This window comes from Numenius arquata, chromosome 5, assembly GCF_964106895.1.
Source record: "Numenius arquata chromosome 5, bNumArq3.hap1.1, whole genome shotgun sequence".
Classification (NCBI taxonomy): Eukaryota; Metazoa; Chordata; class Aves; order Charadriiformes; family Scolopacidae; genus Numenius; species Numenius arquata.
In genome coordinates, this window is record NC_133580.1 from 421,539 (window position 1) to 443,916 (window position 22,378).

At 65.2% G+C, this 22,378-nt stretch overlaps 2 protein-coding genes across 3 annotated transcripts in view; both read left to right on the top strand.

Annotated features, from left to right (window-relative positions):
- NHSL2 (NHS like 2) overlaps positions 1-17,840 on the top strand; it is a 33,760-nt gene extending 15,920 nt beyond the window's left edge. Inside the window, exons 2-8 of the mRNA XM_074147778.1 lie at positions 7,737-7,889; positions 8,715-8,851; positions 9,595-9,799; positions 10,674-10,805; positions 12,037-14,226; positions 14,332-14,464; positions 14,883-17,840. Of these exons, the coding sequence (XP_074003879.1) occupies positions 7,737-7,889; positions 8,715-8,851; positions 9,595-9,799; positions 10,674-10,805; positions 12,037-14,226; positions 14,332-14,464; positions 14,883-15,195 (3,263 nt within the window). The 3' untranslated portion in view covers positions 15,196-17,840. The remainder of the gene's footprint in view (positions 1-7,736; positions 7,890-8,714; positions 8,852-9,594; positions 9,800-10,673; positions 10,806-12,036; positions 14,227-14,331; positions 14,465-14,882) is intronic.
- Positions 17,841-18,544: 704 nt separating this feature from the next.
- On the top strand, positions 18,545-21,902 carry PIN4 (peptidylprolyl cis/trans isomerase, NIMA-interacting 4). Of its 2 annotated transcripts, XR_012463263.1 has the most exons (5): positions 18,545-18,600; positions 18,744-18,814; positions 19,054-19,173; positions 19,421-19,756; positions 20,473-20,774. XR_012463263.1 is itself a non-coding variant. In XM_074148044.1 (4 exons), the coding sequence occupies exons 1-4, from the start codon at positions 18,561-18,563 to the stop codon at positions 19,577-19,579; spliced, it is 390 nt and encodes a 129-aa protein (XP_074004145.1). In that variant the 5' UTR covers positions 18,545-18,560; the 3' UTR covers positions 19,580-21,902. The 2 variants fall into 2 exon arrangements, 1 of the variants encoding a protein (XP_074004145.1); XM_074148044.1 differs by having other exon boundaries at positions 19,421-21,902.
- Positions 21,903-22,378: the final 476 nt, after the last annotated feature.

The window sequence follows — 22,378 nt, forward strand, 5'->3', positions numbered from 1 at the left end:
GGGGCCTCCATCCTCTGGGAAAAGCGGGCTCGGCTTTACACACCCTTGGGGCGCTGGGAAAGTGCTCCCCAAGGAGCCTCTGCTCCTGGTGTTTGGAAGGAGCCCAAGAGAGAGGAGGCTCTGGGGGCGCTTGCAGCTTCCAGGGCAAAGTCAGGTGAATACAGAAAGCCCCCTCTGCCCTGGCTTTTTGTAGCTAATAAGTGTTGGGAGGCTGGGGGGAAAGGGCAGCGGGACCCGGCTGGGAGGCAGGGACAGGCTCCGGGCGCCGATCTCCAGGTGAGGATGCCGACTGGGACACGCAGGGACAGCCCTGCTCTGCTGGGGGGATGAGCCAGCTTGTCCCGATGTCCCCCCCTAAATCACCCGTAGCTTTCAGATGGTGCCAGTTGCTGCTCCAGCCACAGCTGGGTGATGTTCTAGCTCCGTGGCTCTGCTCAGTGCCGGGGAGCGCAGCTTGTCCTTGCCATGGTCCCCAGGATCCCATCCCCTCTCCAAGCACTGCAGCAGGGGTGTACGGAGAGTGGGATGAGCCCCTCTGCCCTGACCTGCCACTGTTGCCAGACCCCTGGGCGAGCGGCTGGTGGGGTGGGCAGACAGAAGATGGGCCGTGGAACACCGCGGCCCCTCCGCCATCCCTCCCCGGGGCCGGTGGCGGGGAAGGAAGAGGGGCCGGGGCCGGGACAATGGGCTGCGGGCGCTGACTCAAACAGCCAGTTCCTGGTCGCTTCCTCTCCCCCCGGGCTGGAGCTGGCAGCAGGCGGGGAAAGCGCTGGAAGCTCAGTTCTCCCGGCTGGATTTGAAGGAAGGGCTCCGGGGCGGCGGGAGTGAGCACCCACAGCCATGGCCAAAGTGGAGTGGCTGCTGGCGCCCTGGCACCGGGCAGGTAAGGCGGGCAGCGCGGGCAGGAGTGGGCAGCGCAGGCAGGGGCAGGCAGCGGGCAGCCTCCCCCAAGAGGAGCGGGCAGCGGGGGCGGTGGAATTGGCAGGAGCCCTCGCTCTGCGGGGCGAGACCCCCGGCTGGGGTGAGCTGTCGGGCACGGGGACGCGGAGGCTCTCGTCCCCGTGCAATGGCCACGGGGTCAGTGCTGCCCCAGGGTCTCCTCCCGCCTTTCCCAGCCTGGCCTCGACTGTGGTGCGTCCCCTGCCCTTTTAAATCCCTGCTGCCCTTCCCCAGCCCGTCAGGCTTGTTCTTGTTCTCTGGCAAAGCAAGAGAAGCATGGAGACCCCCTGCCCGCCCGTCCCACCGACCGCAGAGCCCCACGGGGATGGATCCTGCCCGGCCCCATGGTGCTGTACCCTCCTGGCAGCTCTCGCTTGCAGGAGCGGGGACCGCAGGAGCGTGTGTCGCATCCAGCCGGGGCTCTCGCCGCTCTCGCCGTTGCTCCTGCTGTGGCTGATTTCACATCTCGGGACCCTTTGTCCTGGGGCCTGGCCGCCTTCCCCTCTCAGGCGACTTCCTCACATTGTCCCAGCTCCGTGGAGTGTAAAACCAGCCGGGCACGGGGGAAGCAGTGCTTCCCTGGAAGCACCCCTGCCCAGCGGGGGCTGCAGCCTCTCCGGCACGGGCAGCCCACGCGCCCGCGGGAGCTGCCACCACTACCCCGGGCACCCACTCGCCGCCGAACCCTCCCGGCCAGGCTGGGGATGTCACTGGGGCAAAGCTAGCGGGCAGCTGGCCTCGGCCACCCTGTGCCCGGGGTTGCCTGTGGCTGCGATATGTGGTGACTCTGTGCCGAGGTGCCAAGGACTGGCTGAGGCTGGGGCTGGCAGGTCACCGTGCCGGGCTTCCTGAGGCTCTGGAGAAGGGCTCGCGCCTGGTTTTCTGGCTGGAAGCACATGAGAGGGAGCGTTGTGATACGAGGAGGAAGCCAGGCTGCTGGATGGCCACGGTGGGGCTGGGAGAAGGGCTCCCAGGGGTCTGGTCCTGCCCCCTGTGGCGGATGGCTCGCTGCAGGGTCTGGCCAGGCTCCGGGATGGCAAAGGCGGGGTGACGAGGGCACCCATGGCCAAGTCCAGAGCAGCCCCCACCAGTCCTGGGGCTGCTCCGTCCCCGGGAGCGGTGCCTCTTGGCCCCTCGGCAGGGACCAGCGTGAGTTCGTCTTGGCCGGCCGTGGTGCCGGGCCAAGCCCCGCTGCCAGCGCAGCCACGGGCACTTCCCATCCCCGCAGCAGGGGCGGATGGCACGCCGGGGCTCCTCCTGTGCCAGCCTCACCGGCAAGTCCTCCCCGCAGCACACGCGTCTCCCCCGCCTGCCAGAACTCCCTGTCCGGGTCGCATCTCGCGTTGCCAGAGCTAAATGTACCTGGCGTGGTTTTCCACCCTCCGGCCAGGCTCGGCACCCACCAGGCTCAAGGGCAGTCGCCAGGCCAGCAGTGCCATAGGAGGCTCCCCCAGCCTCTCTGTGTGGGGTCACGGCTGGCACTGGGGCTGGGCAGCACACACGTCCCCTCCGCTCTTGCCCTACACAGGGCGTGAGGCAAAGGTGATGGATCACTTGGGATCTGCCTGGAGAAAGAGGGCTTCTATCTGTTTTACCGGATCTCATCACAGATGCCAGGCAGGCAGAGTGCCCTAGTGCACTGTTAACTCTGAGCCCTACTGATGGGCAGTGACGTTATTGACTGTTTTGCTGCTGGTGCTTTTGATAGAAACCTCTCACATAATCCAGCCTTTTCTCCACGAGCTGGGGACCCTCACAGCCACCAAACCCACCACCCCCGCCAGCAGCTCCTGCCGTGCCGTTATCTGCCGTGCCATGATCTCCTCTCAGTACAGAAGTCGGTTGATTGCACGGATGGCCCCGCCTCACTGCGGGCTTGGAGATGTGCCCACAAGACGTGTGACAGAGGGACGATGTCCTGCCGTCCTGCAGCAAGGCGGGCAGCTCTGCCCGGTGAGCGTCACTCCTCCTGGCATGGGGTGGGTGGATGTTTCGTGGGGTGTCGCTTTGGGATGCCATTTGGACCCGAGTGGGCATCCAGCCCTGGAGCTGCCGCACGTGCGGATGCAGCTCTGCATCCCGGCGGGGCAGCTGGACCGGCGGGTCGAGGTCCGGCAGGGGGTGAGCTTGGGACAGGAGGCACTTTCCGAGGCCCCTGCCAGCTCCTGCTGTTCACTCTTTTCTCTTCCTCTCCGCCCGGCGCAGAGCAGCGTGCGCTTTGGCTCCGTACCACAGGGAATGTCATCGAGCCGCACGCGCCGGGAGCCCGCAGTCGCGGTGCCGGGCCACTCGCTCGCTCGAAGCCGGCGGCGTGTTGCCGGCACTGCGGCGTGTTGGCTCCTGCCAGCGGGGTTTGGGTTGCCACCGGGATCGGTCTCAGCCTCCAAGTTCGCAGTCCTCGTCCTCCCGAGTGCTAGGAGCAGCGGCGGCGGCGGCTGGCTCGGCGGTGCCGGTACCCGTTGCCATGGCTGCTCTGCTGATGGTGCATCGCCTGCTGCTGCCGTTACATCACTGCTGTGGTACCTCTGCATCGGCAGCGAGGGGCCGAGCGGGGCCGGCTCTGTTGCCGGGGCTTCCTGCGAGCTGGGAGCGAGCTTGAGGAGGAAAAGTTTGGCGGCGAGTTCGAGCGAGAGGCATCGTCTCACGGGAGCTTCTGCCTGGATCGAAACCACTCCCCATGGCTCTGTCGAATATCTCCCTGTGGCTTCGGGATGCCTGGGCAGTAGGTAAATAGGGATATGGCGTGGAGAGGCGGTGATTCGGGGAGATGCTGGTGGAGGGCACGTTTTCTGTGCTGGGGGTGCTGCAGGGACGCTTCTCTCCCAGGAGAGAGTGAAGCTCAGCTCCCCTTGGAGCAAACTCCCCTTGGCTTCAGCCCCGGTCCTTAAACACCCACGGTGGCCGTGGCGTCCTGGGCCTGAACACTTGCTCACGCTCAGGAAGACTCTGGAAGCTCTTACAGAGGCAGCAGCCCCCGGTAGGGTTGGCTCGCACCCCTGCCTGGGACAGCCTGGTGGGGACCGTCCCAGCGGGACACTGCCACAGCCCTGCCCGCCAGCCCCCAGCCCCAGAGCCAGGGGCAGAGCTCACAGCTCTGACAGGGGACAGACCCCTGGGAGACACGGGGATGGACCCCCAGGAGACGCGGGGACACGCAGGGAGCAGCCTCCGGCAGCCCTGGCCTTCCGCTGCCTGTCGTTAACACCCCTGCCCATGCCCATGCCTACAGGCAGAGCCGGGGCTGCTGCCCGCTCCCCTCCGCAAGCCCGGGGGGGAAAGGGAGGGCAAACACAGGGGCTGTGTGCGGGGGGAGCTAGGGGTGCCTCAGTGCCCCCCCAGCAGCGAGGCTGCCCAGGCTGAGGTCACGAGTGCTGGGGAGCGTGGGATGGAGCCGGCCCCCCGGCACTGCTCTCCCCGGGCGCCCTTCGCCTCCCGCAGGCATTTGCCAGGGGCCAGGGGCCCCCTCGGAGGCATTTTGTATTTTGAGCCTGTCACCGATAAGCCTGGCAGGAGGGTCACCGCCAAGGGCAGCAGGCTCTGCTCCGGCTGCTCCGTTCCTGCTGGCCACCATGTCCCCCCGCTGGGCGCTCTGGCTCGGCTGGGGCATCCCGAGCTCCGCGGATGCAGGTGGCAACCCTCATGGGCACCCCAAACCTGCTCCTGCACCAACCCTGCACCGGGCAGCTTCGGGAGCGCTGGCAGCAGCGCCGTGTTGTCACCCCCGCTGCGGCCGGGCTGCCGGCTCCTCGCACCGCGTCACCGTCACCGAGCCCCCGCGTGATGCTGGGCCTGAGCGGCTGCCGGGGCTGTGCCCAAAAACCCTCCCGAGGAGCAAAAGCCAGGACATGGGGGTGGTACCCAGGGGGGTGCAGCATGGTTCGGGGTGCCCAGGGAGTGCTGGAGTCCTTTGCCCTCTCCCACCCCTCCTCCTCCTCAGCTGCTCCTTCTGCTGAGGAAGACGAAACCAGCCCTGCCAGCCCCTCGGTGATGCCCGGCTCACTTGTGTCCCTAAAGGAGCCTACATTTGCCGTGGCTGGAAAGCCCTGGAGGGCAGGGACCCCCCCCGGCTGGCCGTGCTGCCCGCTCCCCCCTCGCCTGGGCAGGGCAGGGTGCCTGTTCCCCCTCCCCGCCTGCCTGGGCTTCCGCTTCGCCCATGGGCGGCCCCGGGTTTCGGCGCTGCGGTTTGCCCACGTGGTCGGAGCCCACGGGTGGGTGCCCGGGAGGGGGTGCCCGGGGGGTGCCGACGTCGCGGAGGTAAGCTCCCGTGCTGCGGGGAGGGCATTGGGGGGCTGCCCCCATCACGGTGCTTGTACCAGGTGTCTCAGGGAGGTGAGGGGGGAGCAGCGGGGGACTGTGCTTTGGGGGTGTCCCTGAGTGTCGAGGGAACGCCGTGTAGCTGCTGCGGGGTCTGTGGGGGTGGTGGGGTGGCCACCGGGGGACACGTGGGCAGAATGTGAGGCCATCAGCACCCTCCGAGGCTGAAGGCTGTGTCAGTGTGAGCCGGGCAGAGGGGTGCGGCGAGCTGGGCCGGGGGGGTCAGCCCTTGGGGTGCACTCAGAAGCAGAGGGGGCACAAGCAGATCCCCCATCTCGGCAAAGAGAGTGGCCTGGAGGGCTGGGGTCTGCAGAGGTGAGTGTGTGGTCCCTGCCCCCCATGCCTCTGGCTCCCTTCCTGCCACCCCATAGGTCAGGGTTTTGGGGGGATGCCCTGCCCCGTGCCCAGCCACGCTCCCATCCTGGGGACAGCCGGGCACACGGCGTGAACCAGGGACCAGGGCACGGGGCTCCTTCTGCCAGCAGCCCCGGCCCCTCTGGGCATCGAGGCACCAAACTGGGAGGGGAGAGGAGGAAAAGCCCCGTCCCCGTGTGAGAAAAGGGGGAGCTTCCTCCCCGGCTGCGTGGCACTGCCCTGCGGGATGGGGCTCCGCTGCCGGGCGAAGCCTCAGCGTGGTGTATACACACACACCCGCCCCGACACCTCTTGGTTGATATGGAAACGAGTCAAATTATTTAAAGGAGGGGGAAAAAAAAAAAAAGAAAAAAAAAAGGGGGAAGGAAAAAAGCCTGGTGTTAAGGCACGTCGTTATGGTAACACAAATTATAAAAGTAACTAGGCTAGGGACGTGGCACCTTGCTTTCGGGTGCGGGGTGTTGTGCAGGCTCTGCCACTCCGTCAGCTGCAGCGAGGGGGAAGGGTGGGCAGGGTGGCACCCGGGGACAGGGTGGCATCCAAGGGGCAGGATGGCACCCGGGGACAGGGTGGCATCCAAGGGGCAGGATGGCACCCGGGGACAGGATGGCCCCCAGGGGCAGGATGGCTCCCGGGGGCAGCAAGGCGACGCTGGGGATGCAGTGCCGGGTGCTCCGGGGCAGGCTGACTGCAGGAAGAGGAGACATGGGTTGTGCAGGGGATTCCAGGGAGCCCAGACCCTTTTTTGGGCCGTTCCCCTTCCCCCAGGCGCTGCCTGGGCTGGGGTCTGGCGTGGGGCTGGGTGCCGTGGCCAGAGGAAGCTGTGTTTTGGCAACTAGGGCGGTGGCAGGCTCGCTGGGGACGGGCACCCTGCCACTGTGGGTGGCAGAGGGGAAGTGTTTGTCACGCCGGCAACGGGAGCACCTCGACCGATGGGGACGGGGACGGGCGCACTGTCCCGCACCCCCAGCGCCATGGGAACGCCCTCAGCCCCCCAGCACCCCGCACTTGCCGCTCGTCCCTGCAAAACGTGGGTCAAACTCGGGTTTTCACCCCCAGCCTGGGCGGGGGAAGCGGTGCCGGCTGCTCTGCGGGGGCGTCCCAGCTACCGGACAGGGTGAAGGGACGTCAGACCCTGGTCCCTGGGGGTGACACCCAGCCTGGGAGGTGACACCAGGCATAGGACCTTGCGTAGCACATGGTGCCGACAGTGGCCATCCCTCTGCCCGCACCAGGGGTAGCTGGAGAAGGATTAGCCCTAAATCCCCAGGGATGAGACCCGGGTCATCCATGGCCCCCCGGTTTGAAGCTCACAAACCCGCTGTCTGCCCTTGCTGCCCAGTCGGGGTGGGATGAGCTGGGTGGGCAGCGTGCCGGCAGTGGCACTCCCAGGGCTCCGGCACAGAACCGCACTGGGGAGGAAACCTGCATCCTGGGGCCGGCAGCCGAGGTGCTGCCTGTTTGGGGGGCACCGCTCAGCTCCCAGCACAGCCAGCTCCCCAGCAAGCCCAAATCCTTCTCCCGGGGACTTTTCCAGCCCTGTGGGAGTTTCAGAGGGTCTGGGCAGGTGCCAGGCCCATCCTGGCAGAGGTTTCCTCCCCAGGAGACGGTGGCAGGATGTCCACGGCTGGGGCAGGGCGCGTTAACCTCGCCGAGGAGGTGAAACCAGTGTGATGAAAGACGCCCTGTCCCCTTTCGCTCCTCCTTTTCGGTTGCAACTTCTGCTCTCCTGCAGCCAGGGGGTTGCTTCACCGGAGCCTGCGGCGTTTCCTGTGGCCGGGAGCAGCCGAGCGCTCGCTGGGGGCCACAGGGCTCGCTTCCTTCCCCAATTTCATCCTGCTCCCTGCACAGTGTGTCCCAGCAGCCCCCAGGGACTGCGTCCATCCCCCAGAGCAGCAGCGGTGGCGGCCATGGGGTCTGGTCCCAGCTTGGCAACAGGCTGCCTGGGTGGCTTTGCTGGGGTGGGACACGGCCACATCCCATTCCACGCGTTCCTGGAGAGGCCGAGGACAGGATGAGTGTGCTGTGCCAGCGCGGTGTCGGCCGTCAGCGCTCGCAGGGCAGCCGCCCACCCGCCTTGGTCTCACTCTGCTCCCTCCTTCCCGCAGCCACCTCTAACCTGGACCTGGAGAGCAAGAAAGCTGCACCCGCCAAGCTGTCATGGCAGCAGCCGGTGAACGTCTTCCTGGCGGCCGGGCGCCCGCCGGGCATGGAGCGGCTGCACCAGGAGGCCCAGCTCAACCTCCAGAGCCTGCTGCAAGGTAGCGGGGTGGGAGGGTGCCGGGGACAGGGGCTGCCCTGGGTACGCGACCACCATGTGGACGGCAAGTTCATCTCCCACGTGCACGTGTCCGAGCCGCTGCTCAGACCCCACCGAGCTGTGGAAGTGGGGTCCCCGGGGGGTCCCAGCCTCCAGCAGCCCTTCTCTGGTCTCTATTCCCCAGTCACTGCTGCAGGTGGCAAAGTGGCTGGGGCCACCAGGGTGGCCACCAGCCCCACCGCAGCACGGTTGTGCCCACAAGGGCCATGGCCACCAGCCGCCTCTCTCTCTAACCGCGTCAGCCTGGCTGTTGATTTTGTTTCCTTCCAATTTCTTACCCAAGCCACCCGGCGGCCTCGGTGCGGATGCTCTGCAGCATCAATTAGATCAGCAGCCCGGCCTCCCCCCGCCTTGTAATCTCGTTAAGTCAGCCCGAGCAGACCTGGTTTCCGCCAGGCCATAACAACCGACGTTAATTAGCTCAACAATTACAGGATGGGGAGACACTGAGTTCCCTCCTGGCTGTCCCCAGCAGGGCTCTGCTCCCCCGTGGGACCCACGTGTCCCCAGGCGGCCCCTGGGAGGAGTGGGGAGGGCTGCCGGGGTCCCAGCGCTGCCTCACACCCCCCCCAGCCCTGGCATTCCTCCTTGGGGGCTCCCCTCCCCACCTCCCGAGCTGCCCCTGTCGAGCAGGGACAGTAAGCCAGCCTGGGGACAGCCAGGCAGGGACAGCCACTCGTGCCATCATCTTCCTCCTGCCGTGGGAGCAGAGCTGTCACCCCCCACCGGCAGCTGGAGCGGGGTCTCAGTGCCGTTTCTCTTGCAGAGGAGTATGAGGAGCAGTACGCCGAGAGCAGGGTCACCGGGCAGACCTTCCGCGCCGCCGGCCACCCGCCCCCCGACACCCCCCCCGAGCCGTCCCCCCGACCCCCGCCTGCCAAGCGCCTTGAGTTCGTGCTTATGGTGAGTGCCGGGGCGGCGGGGCAAGGGGGCATGGCTGCAGGAGAGGGGCTGGCACAGCCAGGCGGGCAGCAGGGCTGGGGGGGGCCGTTTGTGTCCCACCCTCATCTCACAGAATCACAGAATGCTATGGAGTTGGCAGGGACCTCTGGAGACCACCCAGTCCAACCCCCTGCCAGAGCAGGGTCACCCAGAGCAGTTGGACAGCAATGCATCCAGATGGATTTTGAATGTCTCCAGTGACGGAGACTCCACCACCTCTCTGGGCAGCCTCTTCCAGGGCTCTGCCACCCTCACAGGAAAGAAATTCCTCCTCATGTTTAGATGGAACTTCCCATGTTCCAGTTTATTCCATTACCTCTTGTCCTGTCACTGGGCACCGCTGAAAAAAGACTGGCCCCATCCTCCTGACACCCACCCTTTAGATATTTATAAGCGTTGATCAGATCCCCCCTCAGCCTTCTCTTCTCCAGACTAAAGAGACCCAGGTACCTCAGCCTTTCTTCGTAAGAGAGATGCTCCAGGCCCCTCATCATCTTTGTAGCCCTCTGCTGTACCCTCTCCAGCAGTTCCCTGTCCTTCTGGAACTGGGGAGCCCAGAACTGGTCCCAGTGCTCCACATGTGGCCCCACCAGGGCAGAGCAGAGGGGGAGGATGACCTCCCTCCCCCTGCTGGCCACCCCAGGATGCCATTGGCCTTCTTGGCCACATCCCTTTGGTGTGTCTCATGCCTTTCCCCCCTGCAGCCCCCGAGCCGGCGAGGAACTGAAGAGGAGAGCAGCGGCACGGCTTCCCTGGGCACTCGGCCGCCTGACGCCTCCCTGAGCCTCCCCACCAGCCCGGACAAGCCACCAGCCTGGAGCAGGGCCTTCCCCTTGCCCACCCTGGAGGAGAAGCAGCAGCACCCGTCCTGCTCCATCCAGACCAACATCGTCCCCATCAATGTCTCTGGTAGGGCAGCACCCCAGGGGCAGCGGGGGGAGGATGTGGGGTGCGGGTGAGGATTCTCCCCAGCGTCGGGCTGCGGGGGGTATGGGGCGGTGGGAGGGGGACTGGGGCTGCCTGTGTCCCCGCGGGCTCCAGGGGCAGCGCAGGGGACATCAGGGCCACGCTGGTGTCTGTCATTCCCGGCCATCCGTCCTGCCATCTGCAACGTTGTGTGTCCCATCCTCCGGCCGTGCCACGCTCCGCTCTCTCCTTGGCGCGGTGCTGCCCAGCCCAGCCGGTTCTGTGGTCACCTTGGCTCTCGCCACACTCCAGCCTGTCTTGCCTGTCTGTCCCTCCATCCATCCATCCGTCCTCACGGGGCTGCAGCTCCCAGCAGCGCGGTCCTGCCTGGCCATGAGGGCCACACTCTGCCCCCAGGTCGGAGCCTGGGGCTGGTGGCTGAGCAAGATGTAGCCTCTGAAGGCCAAAGATGTCCTTCCGTCCTTTGCCTCTGTGATGGAGAGATGTGGTGGGACCACGCTGGTTCCTCTCCCCACCCTGCTGTCCTCATCTCCATGCCCCTCCCATTAACGACGAAGCCCAGTGGTGTGGGCTCCAGTCTCACCAGCACAGACCGGAGCGGGGCCGGTCTCCGCAGCTTTCTGTGCATCCCACCTCCATCCACAGCGTCTCCGTCTGCCCACCCATCGGCAGCGCCCGCCGTGCCTCCATCTGCCCCACGGCTCACCCCGCATGGCTCACCCCCCTCCTGCCATCCCGCACGCCTGCAGTCGCCATCCCAGACTGGGGGACACGCAGGGATGGAGGGGGACCAAGCCCCCCGCCCCGGCAGCCCCTCCTGGCACCGCCACGTACAGCCTGTTTGTTTTGGCTACAGGGCAGCACTTTGCTAGGCTCGCGAGTGCTCGTCACTCCCTGTTTAACACAGAGACCGCCATGAACCCCAAGTCCACCCTGCGGCGTAGACGGACCATTATCGGATTCCCTAACCTGTCCCTGCGAGACCAAGGTGACGGCAAGAACCGCGCAGCCGCTTCCCTGCCCCGGCAGCGCCTGGGCTGGGCCGGCACCCACCGGAGCTGCCCTGACGGTGGGCAGAGCCACCCCGGGGGCTGGAAGCCAGCCTGGGCACAGACGGGCTCCCCAGGGACACCTCAGCCTTGGGGACATAAATGCCACCGCGCTGGCTCTGCTCCCTCCTGGGGGACAAGGTGCTGGGCGCGCTGGTGACACTGGGCTGGCCCTGGGGCTGGCATGGCATCAGGGACAGCCCATCACCCTGAGTAGGGGTCCTGAACATTTGTCGGGTGAGAAGGCCACCAAAATTTCGTGGCTCCAGCAGCTCCTGCCCCATGCCCACCCTCCCTGGCCATGGGCGACCTGCCAAGGGTTTTCTGGGGCTGGATACCAGCCCCGCTGATGTGCCCAGGGCACTGACATGGCTGAGGGTCCCTGCAGCACTCCTGGCACGGCCACAGACCTGTGTTGGACCCCATGGGGACAGCAGCCATCCCGGCTCGGGGGCTTTGTCATGCCATCCCCTGTGGAAGGTGTAGAGGAACCAGGGCCGGGCTCTTTCCAGATGCAGGTAGGGACAGGAGGAGAAGAAGCCATGGCACCAGCCGCACCAGGGACAATTGTCACTGGGCAGGAGGAGGGATTTTCCCCGTGACACTGGTCAAACCTCCAAAAGGTTGTTGTGGCTCCTCCCTTGGAGATGGTCAGACCTCAGCCTGCTGCAGCCTTGAGTGTCCTGGTCTGCTGGGTGTGCTCCGAGCAGGGTCCCCGGGTCCTTCCCCGTCCCAGCTCTTGAGATGCGGTGGCACTGAGCCGTGGCGTCCCTCCTCGACCTGGGCAGCAATGCCTCTTCCTGGTCCCCATCGGTGTCCTCACCACGGGGCAGCACTTTGGTCGCCGTGGGGCCAATGTCCCCATGGGTAGAGAGTCCTGCCGTGGCTGCTAAGTTCTCCATGGCACGTCCCAGCCAACAGACCCCAGGCTGGAGGGTTAACACCGGCCAGGGACCGTCCCCAGTTGGGTTATGGCCATCTAAGTCCTCTGGTAAGAGGGTGTCAGCCTGTCCCCTCCAGTCCTCCTGGGCACGTTTCATGCCTGGGCAGAGATGCAGCCCCAGAGATGGGCCATGGGGTGGGAGCAGCGCTGTCCCCGCGGCACGTGGAACCGCAGAACCAGAGCGTGAGGCGGGAGGATGCTCACCCGGGCTGTGTCTCTCCTCGCAGGCGGCACCAACGGCTCCACGTTGAACACCCACGCGCCCATCGCTGAGTCCCTCTCCTGCAGCTTCGTCCCCGAGACCGCCAGCGGGGTGAAGGCACCCCAGGACATCAGCCCCCGCCAGCCCCTCTCTGCCCCGCTGAGGAAGACCTTCAGTGATCTCGGGGCCCGCTGCTGCCCTCCGCCTGCCGCCATGGATGGCACGGCCACCCCCTGCGCCGGCACCTGCAACGGGCCACAGGGTACCCCCTTCTCCCCGCCCTGGAGCGCCCTGGGCTACGCCAACCCCCCCAGCCCCATTGCCGGCCAGGGCAAGGGGCCCTCCTGCACCTCGCCGAGCGGCTCCATCCCATCGCCCGGCCCCGGCTCACCTGCCACCGCCTCCTTCTTCATCGCCACGGAGGAGCACCTGGGCAGCAACGGGCCCAGCTCCTTTTCCAGCGTAGTGCCCGAGTCCCCCCCCGCCGCCGGGGGTGGCCAGAGGTGTGAGGGCCGGCAAGCCAAGGTGAACCTCTTGCCGGGAAGCCAAGAGGAGCCGGAGCCTGTGCCGGAGCCATCGCGACTGGAGGTGGAGCGGGCAGGGTGCCGGTTCCGCGAGCGGTCGCTGTCGGTGCCCACCGACTCGGGCTCCCTCTGCTCGGTGGACATCGCCTACGCCGAGACCCGGCGGGGCAGCGCCAACTACACCCTGGGCTACCCCAGCGCCAGCTCCGAGGGCAGCACCAGCACCGACAACGTCTCCCTGGGGCTGGAGCAGGAGGGGCAGCGGCGGCGGCGCTCCAAGAGCATCTCCCTCAAGAAGGCCAAGAAGAAGCCCTCGCCACCCACGCGCAGCGTCTCCCTGATTAAAGAGGATGGCCCCGCGGGGACCGGCTCAGCGATGCCCAAGGATCACCGGCCCAAGAGCCTGTGCATCCCACCCGAGCTGCAGGGCCACCGGCTGGTGCACGCCGACCCCCAGGGGAGCGCGGGGAGGGAGCCCGACGGCACGACCGCCCCCCACCAGTGGCATCTGGCAGACTGGAAAGCCGGCGATCCCTACCGGTCCCTCTCCAGCTCGAGCACGGCCACGGGGACCACAGCCATTGAGTGCACCAAGGCACGGGGCAGCTCCGAGTCCCTGGCCTCCCCCTCCGTCTCCAGGGCCACGACGCCCTCCCAGCTCTCCGCAGAGGCAGACCCCAAGACCTCCTCCCCGGGCCGGCCCATGGGGCTGATGTCCCCGTCCAGCGGGTACTCCAGCCAGTCGGAGACCCCGACCCCCACCATCCCCACCTCCGCCGTCCTGGGGCACTCCCCGCACCAGGTGCGGGTGAGGCCACTGGTCCCCGAGAGGAAGTCCTCGCTGCCCCCCACGTCCCCCATGGAGAGGAGCCCCAAGTCCCGGCTCTCCTTCGACCTGCCGCTCACGCCACCCGCCCACCTCGACCTCTCGGGGCTGAAAATCTCCCTGAAGGGGAAGACGAAGGTCAGCCGGCACCACTCCGACTCCACCTTCGGCACCAAGCTGGCCCAGAAGACCAGCCCCATCATGCCCATCATGCCGGTGGTCACGCAGTCCGACCTGCGCTCTGTCCGCCTCCGCTCCATCAGCCGCTCGGAGCCGGAGGACAATGCCGACGGCCCGGAGCACACCGAGGAGCCGGCCCGCGCTCCCTGCCTGGCACCGGAGAGGAAGGTGAAGCCACCGGTGGCAGAGAAGCCGCCGCTGGCCAAGCGGCCCCCCTGCATCCTGCCCAAGCCCCCAGCTCTGCGGGAGGAGGGTCCCCTGTCCCCCACGTCCCCACCAGGCACTGCCACCAAGGAGAAGGGGCTGCCACAGGATGGCTTCGTGGTGCTGCGGAAAGGGGAGCTGAGGAGGGGTCCGGGGGAGACCTTGGCACCGGCAGGACCCCGGCGTCTCTCGCAGGGCAGCCTGGAGGAGGAGCCGCGGCCGGAGCGGAGCGGAGCCGGGGAGGGGGAGCGCAGGAAGGCCAAGGTGCCGCCGCCAGTGCCCAAAAAACCCAGCGTGCTCTACTTGCCACTGGCCCCGGCCCCGGCGCAGCTGGGAGCCATCCTGGGGGAGCAGGCGCCCACCCCCAGCCCCATCATCACGCTGGATGCCGACCCCTCCTGCTGCCACCCCGATGCTGAGGATCCGCCGTCCCCGCCATCCCTGAGCACAGGACAATCCAGTGACCCTGCCTCGGAGCAAGGTGAAGGGCTCCCCGCTCCTATGATGGGCTTCACCCCAGGGACAGGGGGGTCCCCCTGTGCCCACACAGGGGGGTTCATGGCTGCCTTCTCTTCTCCGCTCACAGGCAGCTCGGCGGAGGCCAGCACGGAGGAGAAGAGCTTTGCCAGCGACAAGACGGCCGACTCCATTGCGGAGGAAGATGACGATGTGTTCGTGACATCCCGCACCACGGAGGATCTCTTCACTGTCATCCACAGGTAGGGCTGGTGGGTGGCACCGGGTGGGCTTCCTGCCGTGGTCCCAGGGCCGGGCGCAGTGTCCCCACCACCACGACTCCTTCAATTCTCCACACCAGGAATTGTCCCCGATGCTCACACTTGGGGACAACCCGGCTGTTGCTGCCTCAAGCGCTTCAGAGTTTGGCACCCTGGGTCTGCGGCCACCCAGCTTGCAGGGGGGTGGTCTGCTGCCCCATCAGCCTCAGGGCAAGTTGGACCTAGCTGCCAAGAGAGGGTTTGCCAGCAGCTGGGTGCATCGCCTGCCATGCCCAGCGTGGCTTCTTGTCCCGGGGGACATGGACAGCCACGTGCCTCGTCCTGTGGGACTTTGCCCCATCCAGAGGGACGGCAGCTCCCATGCGGGGCTGCTGCCACCGCGTGTCCCTTTGGTCCCTAGGTCCAAGAGGAAGGTCTTGGGGCGGAAAGAGCCTGGTGACACCTTCGGCAGCCGGCCCAACTCCCACTCACCCGTAAAGACTTCAGGCTCCCCGACTGGCGAGTCCCCGGCACCAGCGGGCGGCACCGGGAAGTCTTCCAGCAGGAACGAAGACTTTAAAGCCCTGCTCCAGAAGAAGAGCAGCAAAACCAGCCCCGGGACCCGGCCGTCAGCTGCTGAACTACTCAAGACCACAAACCCGCTGGCTCGCAGGGTCATGACGGAGTTTGCTCCTGAGCTGGACGGTGCAAACAGCCCCAAAAGCCAGCCCTAACCTTGCGTGGTCCCTTCTGGACGTGAAGGGCTGGAGATGGCTGGAGAGGAGGATTGCTGCAGGAGGGGTGTCCTGGCTGCCCGGGGGAGTCCTCCTCTCCCACCGGGGGTTTTCTTCTGCTTGTGTTTCTTCCTCCGAGAGCCGCTGGCTGAGAGGCAGCGTTTGGAGCCCAAGCCCCTGTGTCTGTGGCAGAGCTGGGCTCTTTCCAGGAGGGAAGGAAGAGGCGGCACCAGGGCTGGGACCGTCCCTGGCTGAGCCGGCTCCCGGGTCTGAAGGCACCTGTGGAGCGGGACTGCAGCCCCCGGCGTCGCTCAGCACCCGCAGCAGAGCTCGCTTGAAACTGTTTGGTCACTTCGGCATGTGGTACTTTAAATGGCTTTTCTAATGCACAGTGGTGATGATGTTTTAATTCTCTTTCATTTGACATTGTACCTTGAGTTTCCCAGGCAAAGATCCCAGGTTTGAGTTCGGCTGGATACATGGAGACGTACTTTGGGAAGACGTAAGGGGGGCAGCTGGAATGTAGGTTGCTTTTGAAGAGTCACAAGCGGTTCCCCCTCGTCATCCCGAGCATCCTCCCCGGCGTCCGCAGCCAGCGCCACGACCTCAAGCCAAACCCCAGCCCCTCGAAAGCCCCCAAAATGCTGCATTTTGGAGCTCCTCAGCTCTCGGTCCAAAAGCAAACCCCAGGGTCACCTCTGCCGCCTGTCCCGGGGATCCTCGCCACGCCAGCCACATGGGGGTCTGCTGGCCCCCCCTGCTCCCTGCCAGCCTCCTGGGTCCTGTGCCGGTGCCATCGACTCGGGGTGACATGGGGTGCTGCGGGAAGGGTGGGCTGTGGCGCTGCCCGGGGAAGCCTTCCGCAGCCCTGCCTCTTGCATCGCACCGAAGGACCCTGCGACAGCATCTCCTGCAAACATCAGCCACTGGAGGTCCTGGGCTGCCAGCAAGCCGGTGGCCAAACCCAGCCAGATGTCACCTGAGCCACCTCCCAGGTGACTCCTGGGGTCCCTCTGGGATTACCCACCATTTCCCCCATGCCCGCTGGCCACAGGGGAGCTGTGCGAGGCCGAGCAGGATGCATGCCAGCGCCACTGGCAATGCCGGGGCTGCACCCCACCGCTGTTCCAAGGGTGCTGTTGGCAGTGCTACCGTCCTCCTGGCACACGCGGGTCACCGAGCCAGCCAGGCGGTGGTCCCCTGGGTGTCCTGTGGGCTGGGACTGAGCCCTGCGGCCACGTGTGCCTGCGAGGCTGCCCGTGCCGGTGCTTGTGTTTCCCGTGCACAGGTGCCGAGGCTGCCCGTGCCGCGACGGCGCAGGGAGATGTGGTGCTGGCACAGCCGCGGTGCCCAGCTCGGGCAAAGGGATGGTTTGCACGTCCCCGGCTGCGGTGCCAGCTCTTGCCCTGGTCGCAACGGCAGGCACAGGGTAGGATTTGTCCCCCTCGTCCCCAGCTGCTCCCTGGCTTGGCTCCAGCAGGGGAGCCCCGGCTGTCGGTGACAGCGGCCACAGTGAGGGGCAGCGGGGCAGGGACAGGGAGGGGAGGAAGTGCCAGCCCCAGCTCCGGGCAGAGCGTGGCTGCGCGCCCGTAGCAGGGGAGAAAGGGCCGGGCTGTGGCTGACAAAGAAACAGGGTGTTTAGGAAAGTTTCCGCTTTATTTCTTGATATATTTCCGCAAGCTCCGGCGTGCCCAGCCCCCTTGTGCCAGGGGGAGAGCGATGTGGCTGGATCCGGGCAGCAGTGGGGAAGGGGAGGCACCACGGCAGCGCTACAGCCGCCCCCCCCGAGGGGCCAGGGCTGCTCTGGAGGGGTCTCTGCCCGCCCCCCAGGCACACAGCCCTCGCAAACACCTCCTCATCCACACCCCCGTGCTGGATCTGACCCTGAAAGAGGCTCCGCTCTCCTTGCGGTTGGTTCCTCCTCCCCTCCCTCCCCTTTACTTGCACATCGCTCCCTTCCCTCTCCCGGGGTTGCAGATTTAAGCCTGTAATTAAGATCCAGGCTGAGAAACTCAGGAAAAAAAAAAAAAAAAAAAAAAAAAAGAAGGAAAAAAAAACGCTCGAACAAATTTCCCCGCCCCATCTCCGTCCCGCGGCACCCAGCTCTCCCGCTGCTCCCAGGCCGGCAGCAGGGTGCTGGCCCGGCGGGGACGGGACCCCAGGGACAGGAGAGGGAAGCTCTGGGGACGGGTACACTTTGCACATGACTGCTCAGGAAACTGGTGGTGGCGGAGGCGGTGGGAGCGTTGGCAGCCGGGGGGGGACGGGAGCTGGCACACCCCAGCAGAAACCCAGCACTGCTGGCAGCGTCGGCTGCCGGGTAAGAAACGTCTGGGGTGAACCCTGGCCGCTGAGCCGGGGTCGGGCCGTGGCTCAAGAGATCCTCAGTTCCCTGGCCGGAGGAACGGGCTCTTCCTAGCGGAGCCGAGCAGCTCCGGGCCAGGAACTCGTCCCTGGCCACTTGCTCCCTCCTCCCTCCCTCCGGCTGTGGGTGCAGAACCGTTTCTGCGGCTGCTTCGCTGCGGGACGAGCAGCTCGTGGTCCCTGGGGAGGGCCCGGCCGGCAGCGGCACCCCCCGGTCCCGCCACAGCGCGGGCTTCTGAATGTTGTACTTTTTAATCTCGCCAGCTTGGTAAAGTGCTCCCTGCTGACAGCTGCCTGTGCGTCCTGCTTCGGGGGGAGGGGGGGGCTGGAGCCCCGGGAGGGGTGCTGGGAGGAGGGAGGTGGGACAGGCACCCCCTGACACCCCGCGGGGGGCTGAAGAGGACCACGGCAAGCGAGGGGCCCACGCAGCCCCATCTGCCGGGGCCCCTGACAGCGTCTCGTGTGTCCCCAGTGGCTCTGGGTGAGCGCAGGGACGCTGCGGGGGGTCGGGGACGGCCCGGGGTGGGGGCTTGGGATGGGGGGCTGGGGGCAGCCCTGGGTGCCAGGGACAGGCCGGGGTGGGCGCTGGGGACAGCCCAGGGTGCTGGGTGGGTGCCAGGGGCAGCTCCGGGTGGGTGCTGGGACGGCCCGTGGGGGGTTCTGGGGGCGGGCAGGGTGGGTGCCGGGGACAGCCCTGGTGCTGGGTCGGAGCTGGGGACAGCCCTGGGAGCTGGGTGGGCGCTGGGGAGGGCGGCGGGCGCTGGGGACGGCCCGCGGTGGTCGCAGGGCCCGGCCGGGGCGGGTCCCGCAGCCGCCGGTAGCGGAGGCCGCGCCCAGGCCGGGGGAGCCCCTCGGGCCCGGCCGGGGTCCTGCGGCGAGGGCCGGGGCTGGGGTGGCCGCGGCGCGCCGGGCGGAGAGACGACGGCGGGGGCAGGGGCAGCCCCAGCCCGGCGCGCCGCGGGCAGCCCTGGGGGGCCTCGGCGCGGGCTGACGGCGGCAAGATGGCTCCCAAAGGGAAAGGCGGCGGCAAGGCGGGCAAGGGTGAGCGGGGCCGGGGCGGCGGAACCGGGGGGCGGCGGGGGCTGGGGGAAGACGGCCGGACTCCCGGGGGCGTCGGGGAACGGCTCGGCCGGGCTCCCGGGGCCGACGAGGGCCGGGCCCGTCTCATGGCGCCGCTTTCACAGGTGGCGACAGCGGCGGCAGCAGCAGCGAGGGCAAAGCCCAGGGCCCGAAGGGAGGCGGCAGCGCCGTGAAGGTGAGCCCGGGGGGCGGCGGGAGCCGGGCAGAGACCCCCAGAGGGACGGCGGGGGCCAAGCAGCGACACTTGGGGGGGCGATGGGGCCGGGCAGGGACCCCCGGGGGGCGGCGAGGTCTGGGCAGGGTCTTTCGGGTGCAGCAGGGCCGGGCAGGGTCCCACAGAGGATGGCAGGGGGGTCTCCTTGCCCCTCCCCCGACCCACCACAGCCATGACCCTGCTCCGCTGCCCCCTCCCAGGTCCGGCACATCCTTTGCGAGAAGCATAGCAAAGCCATGGAGGCCATGGAAAAGCTGAAGTCCGGCCTGCGGTTCAGCGAGGTCGCCTCACAGTACAGCGAGGACAAGGCCCGGCAAGGGGTAGGTGCTGTGTCCTCAGGGGAAGAGAGCGTGGCCAGGCTGGGGACAGTGGCTTTTCAGGGGAACCTGGTCTGCTGCTGGCCACCACGGCTGATGGAGACTGCTGCTGGGGATTCCTTCCTATAGGTGCCTTTGAAAAGCTTGTTTCAGTGGCTTTCAGCACAGCACCCACAGCGTTCCCAGACGGGTGGGCAAACACTGGTGCAGGGAGGTTCTCAAAGCTTAACCCTGATGGTTCCTTCTCCAGGGAGACCTGGGCTGGATGACCAGAGGCTCCATGGTGGGACCTTTCCAGGACGCAGCGTTTGCCTTGCCCGTGAGCAGCATGGACAAGCCCGTGTATACAGACCCTCCTGTCAAAACAAAGTTCGGGTACCACATTATCATGGTGGAAGGCAGAAAATAAAAGACGAATGACCATTACCCTGTTGACTGCTTGAATCCTGAGAGCTTCCCAGACACCTTGACCTTGGAGCAAGTGGGTCATAAGCAGTGGCATGGCTTGGAGGCAGCTGGCCGTTGCTGCCGTCGTGGCAGGACACACAGATTACAGCTGGCAGAGAACAGGGCCCTGCCTAGAGAGGTAAAGCATTCCCTGGGGAAATGAGAGATTTTTGCAGTTGTTGAAATCTGCTCTGTCTGGCAGCCAGCCCCCTGCTTTTCCTGTCGTGGAGACAATGATCTGTCCCCCTGAATAAGGTGCTCAGGCTTTTACCTGCAAATGTAAATGATGCAGAAAAGGAAAAAAGGGTTCCCCAGGGCCTCTCTCTTTATCCCCATCCCTGTGGTGAAGATGCAAACAGCTCCCATGCTGCGGTTTCTGCTCGAGCTCAGACTGGGAATGGAAGGACAGTCCCTTTGGTGGAGGGTGGGTGATGCCACAGCTCGAGGTCACTGCCCCGGGCAAGCGGCTCGTTCTTGTGGTTTCCCAGCAGAGGTGAGGGTCAGGCCAGGCTGGAGGTGCCCTGGTGAGCAGTGGTGGGGAAGGGGAGCTGGGGGAGGGAGTCCTTCTGAATATGAAGTTACCCATCCTTAAAGCTACATCTTACCCACTCAAAAAATTGTGTTACTTAGGCTTGAATGAGAGAAAAGTCACTAAACGCTTGTTGCTTCCTGCGTTCCCTGCTGCTGTGTGCAGTGCATGTCTCAAGCCTGGCGGGCTGTGCCTCGTCCTGCTGGTACAGCTCCCTGAAGGACAGCCTGAGTGGTGTGAGTGAGACAGCTCTGCATCTTAGCAATGATCATCCTGGCGCTCAAACCAAGCACACCTCCAGCAGCAGACCCCGGCTTTGTTTGCAGGTGTGCGGTGCCGGAGCGCTCCGAGATGGGGAGGAAACGCCAAAGAGAAAAAAAGGCCTTTCCTAAGATCACCTACAAGGAAGAGGTGAGACCAAAACCAGGGCAGGTCTTTTTCCTCCCTCTCTTTTTGGGGTGTTTGTTTTGTCAAGAGAATGGAAGGCTCGGAGGTGCCAACAAATGATTGCAGAGCTCTAGTTCATTAATATTTTGTTATGAAAGGCAGACAGGCCCTTCTGCAGTATGAGAGCAGATGTGGCCTCATTTAAGGGATGCTCTATTAATAAACCACTTGTTTCCAGGCTACCAGAGCTTTGTTCTACCTATTAGCACATTGGCACGTCTCCTCTTGCAACAGGATTATTGTTTGTGCTTGTCATGTCCCCTAGCACAAAGGGTTCAAATCCAGCAGAGCAGTTTCCTCTCCCAAAGCGTCAAAACGCAGCAAGGTGTGACAGTGTCCCTCGCTGTCAGGCTGTAAGACAGAGGGCAAACTTGGTAGGCACCAAACATGCACGTGGCATGAGGAAGCACCAAAATTCACTGCCGTATGGTCACAAGGAAAGACCGTACAGGAGATAGTGGTGACTGTACCCAGGCCGTGTTGATCCCAGTGAAGGTGGCAGAGGGGTGAGGCAGAGCAGGGCTAAACGCCAGTTCTGATTTTAACCTTGGTTCTGAACTGCAGACCTGCATCATTGCACCAACAGTGCCAGAGAGAAATAGTTAATGTACCCCAGCTCAGCTGCATGTGGGATGAGGGTGGGAAGACTTCCTCACCAGAGGAAAAGCAGCTCAAAGCTTTAAAACCAGTATTTCCCCCTCCTGCTGCCTTTGTGCAAGAACAGGCTTTGGACTGTGCTACTGAATGGCGTTGTGTGGCAAGATCTGGATAACGGGGGGGATAAAGCGGGTGTCTGAGAAGCTGCTAGAACCTTCCCCCATGTCCGACAGATCCAATGCCAGCCAGCTCCAAGAAGGTCCCACTGCTGGCCAAGGCCGAGCCCAGCAGTGACAGTGATAGTGCCTCTGGGATAGTATCTTTAAGAAGGGGGAGGGGATAAAAAACCTGCTGTGGAAACTGTAGCAGGAGAGAGGAGTGATAATACCCGAGAGCAACAGCTCTGCAGACACCAAGGTCAGTGAAGAAGGAGGGGGAGGAGGTGCTCCAGGCACCAGAGCAGAGATTCCCCTGCAGCCCTGAGTCCGTGGGAAGCCCATGCTGGATCAAGCTCCTGGCAGAGACTGTGTGATGAACTGACCACAACCCACATCCCCCTGTGCCGCTCGGGAGGAGGAGGCAGAGAAAATCAGGAGTGAAGTTGAGCCCGGGAAGAAGGGAGGGGTGGGGGGAAGGTGTTTTAACATCTAGTTTTTATTTCTCAATATAGTCCTCTGACTTGATGGGTAATAAATTCAATTAATTTTTGGCCAGGAATGTAATTGCTGAGTTCCCTGTCCTTACCTCGACCCAGGAGCCTTTTGTATTTTTTCTTCCCCGTCCAGCTGAGGAGGGGGGTGATGGAGCAGCTTTGGTGGGCACTGGGCATCCAGCCAGGGGTCAACCCACCACAACTGCTCTGAGGGAAATAAAGCAGGGGGCAACAAGGTCAGAGTAGAGACTCCTCCAATGATAGCAAAAGTTTGAGGTGTGCAGCCCCTTGCAGCAATCAAGGTCTAATTGCTGTTCCAGTCCTTCTGCAGCCTCCCACCTGCACACCCCTGTGCAGCAACCCCAGCCTGGCAGGGATCGGGGCAGAGGGGTTCCTGCGGTGCCGCAGTCGGTGTTGGACCCGGCCCCAGGCAGGCGGTTTGGCCTCCAGCGCTTGGAGGGGCTACAACCCTTTGGTTTTTTCCCCTCCTCCACAGCAAATGCATTCTCAGAGCAGCCTAAACCCGGGCTGCTGTA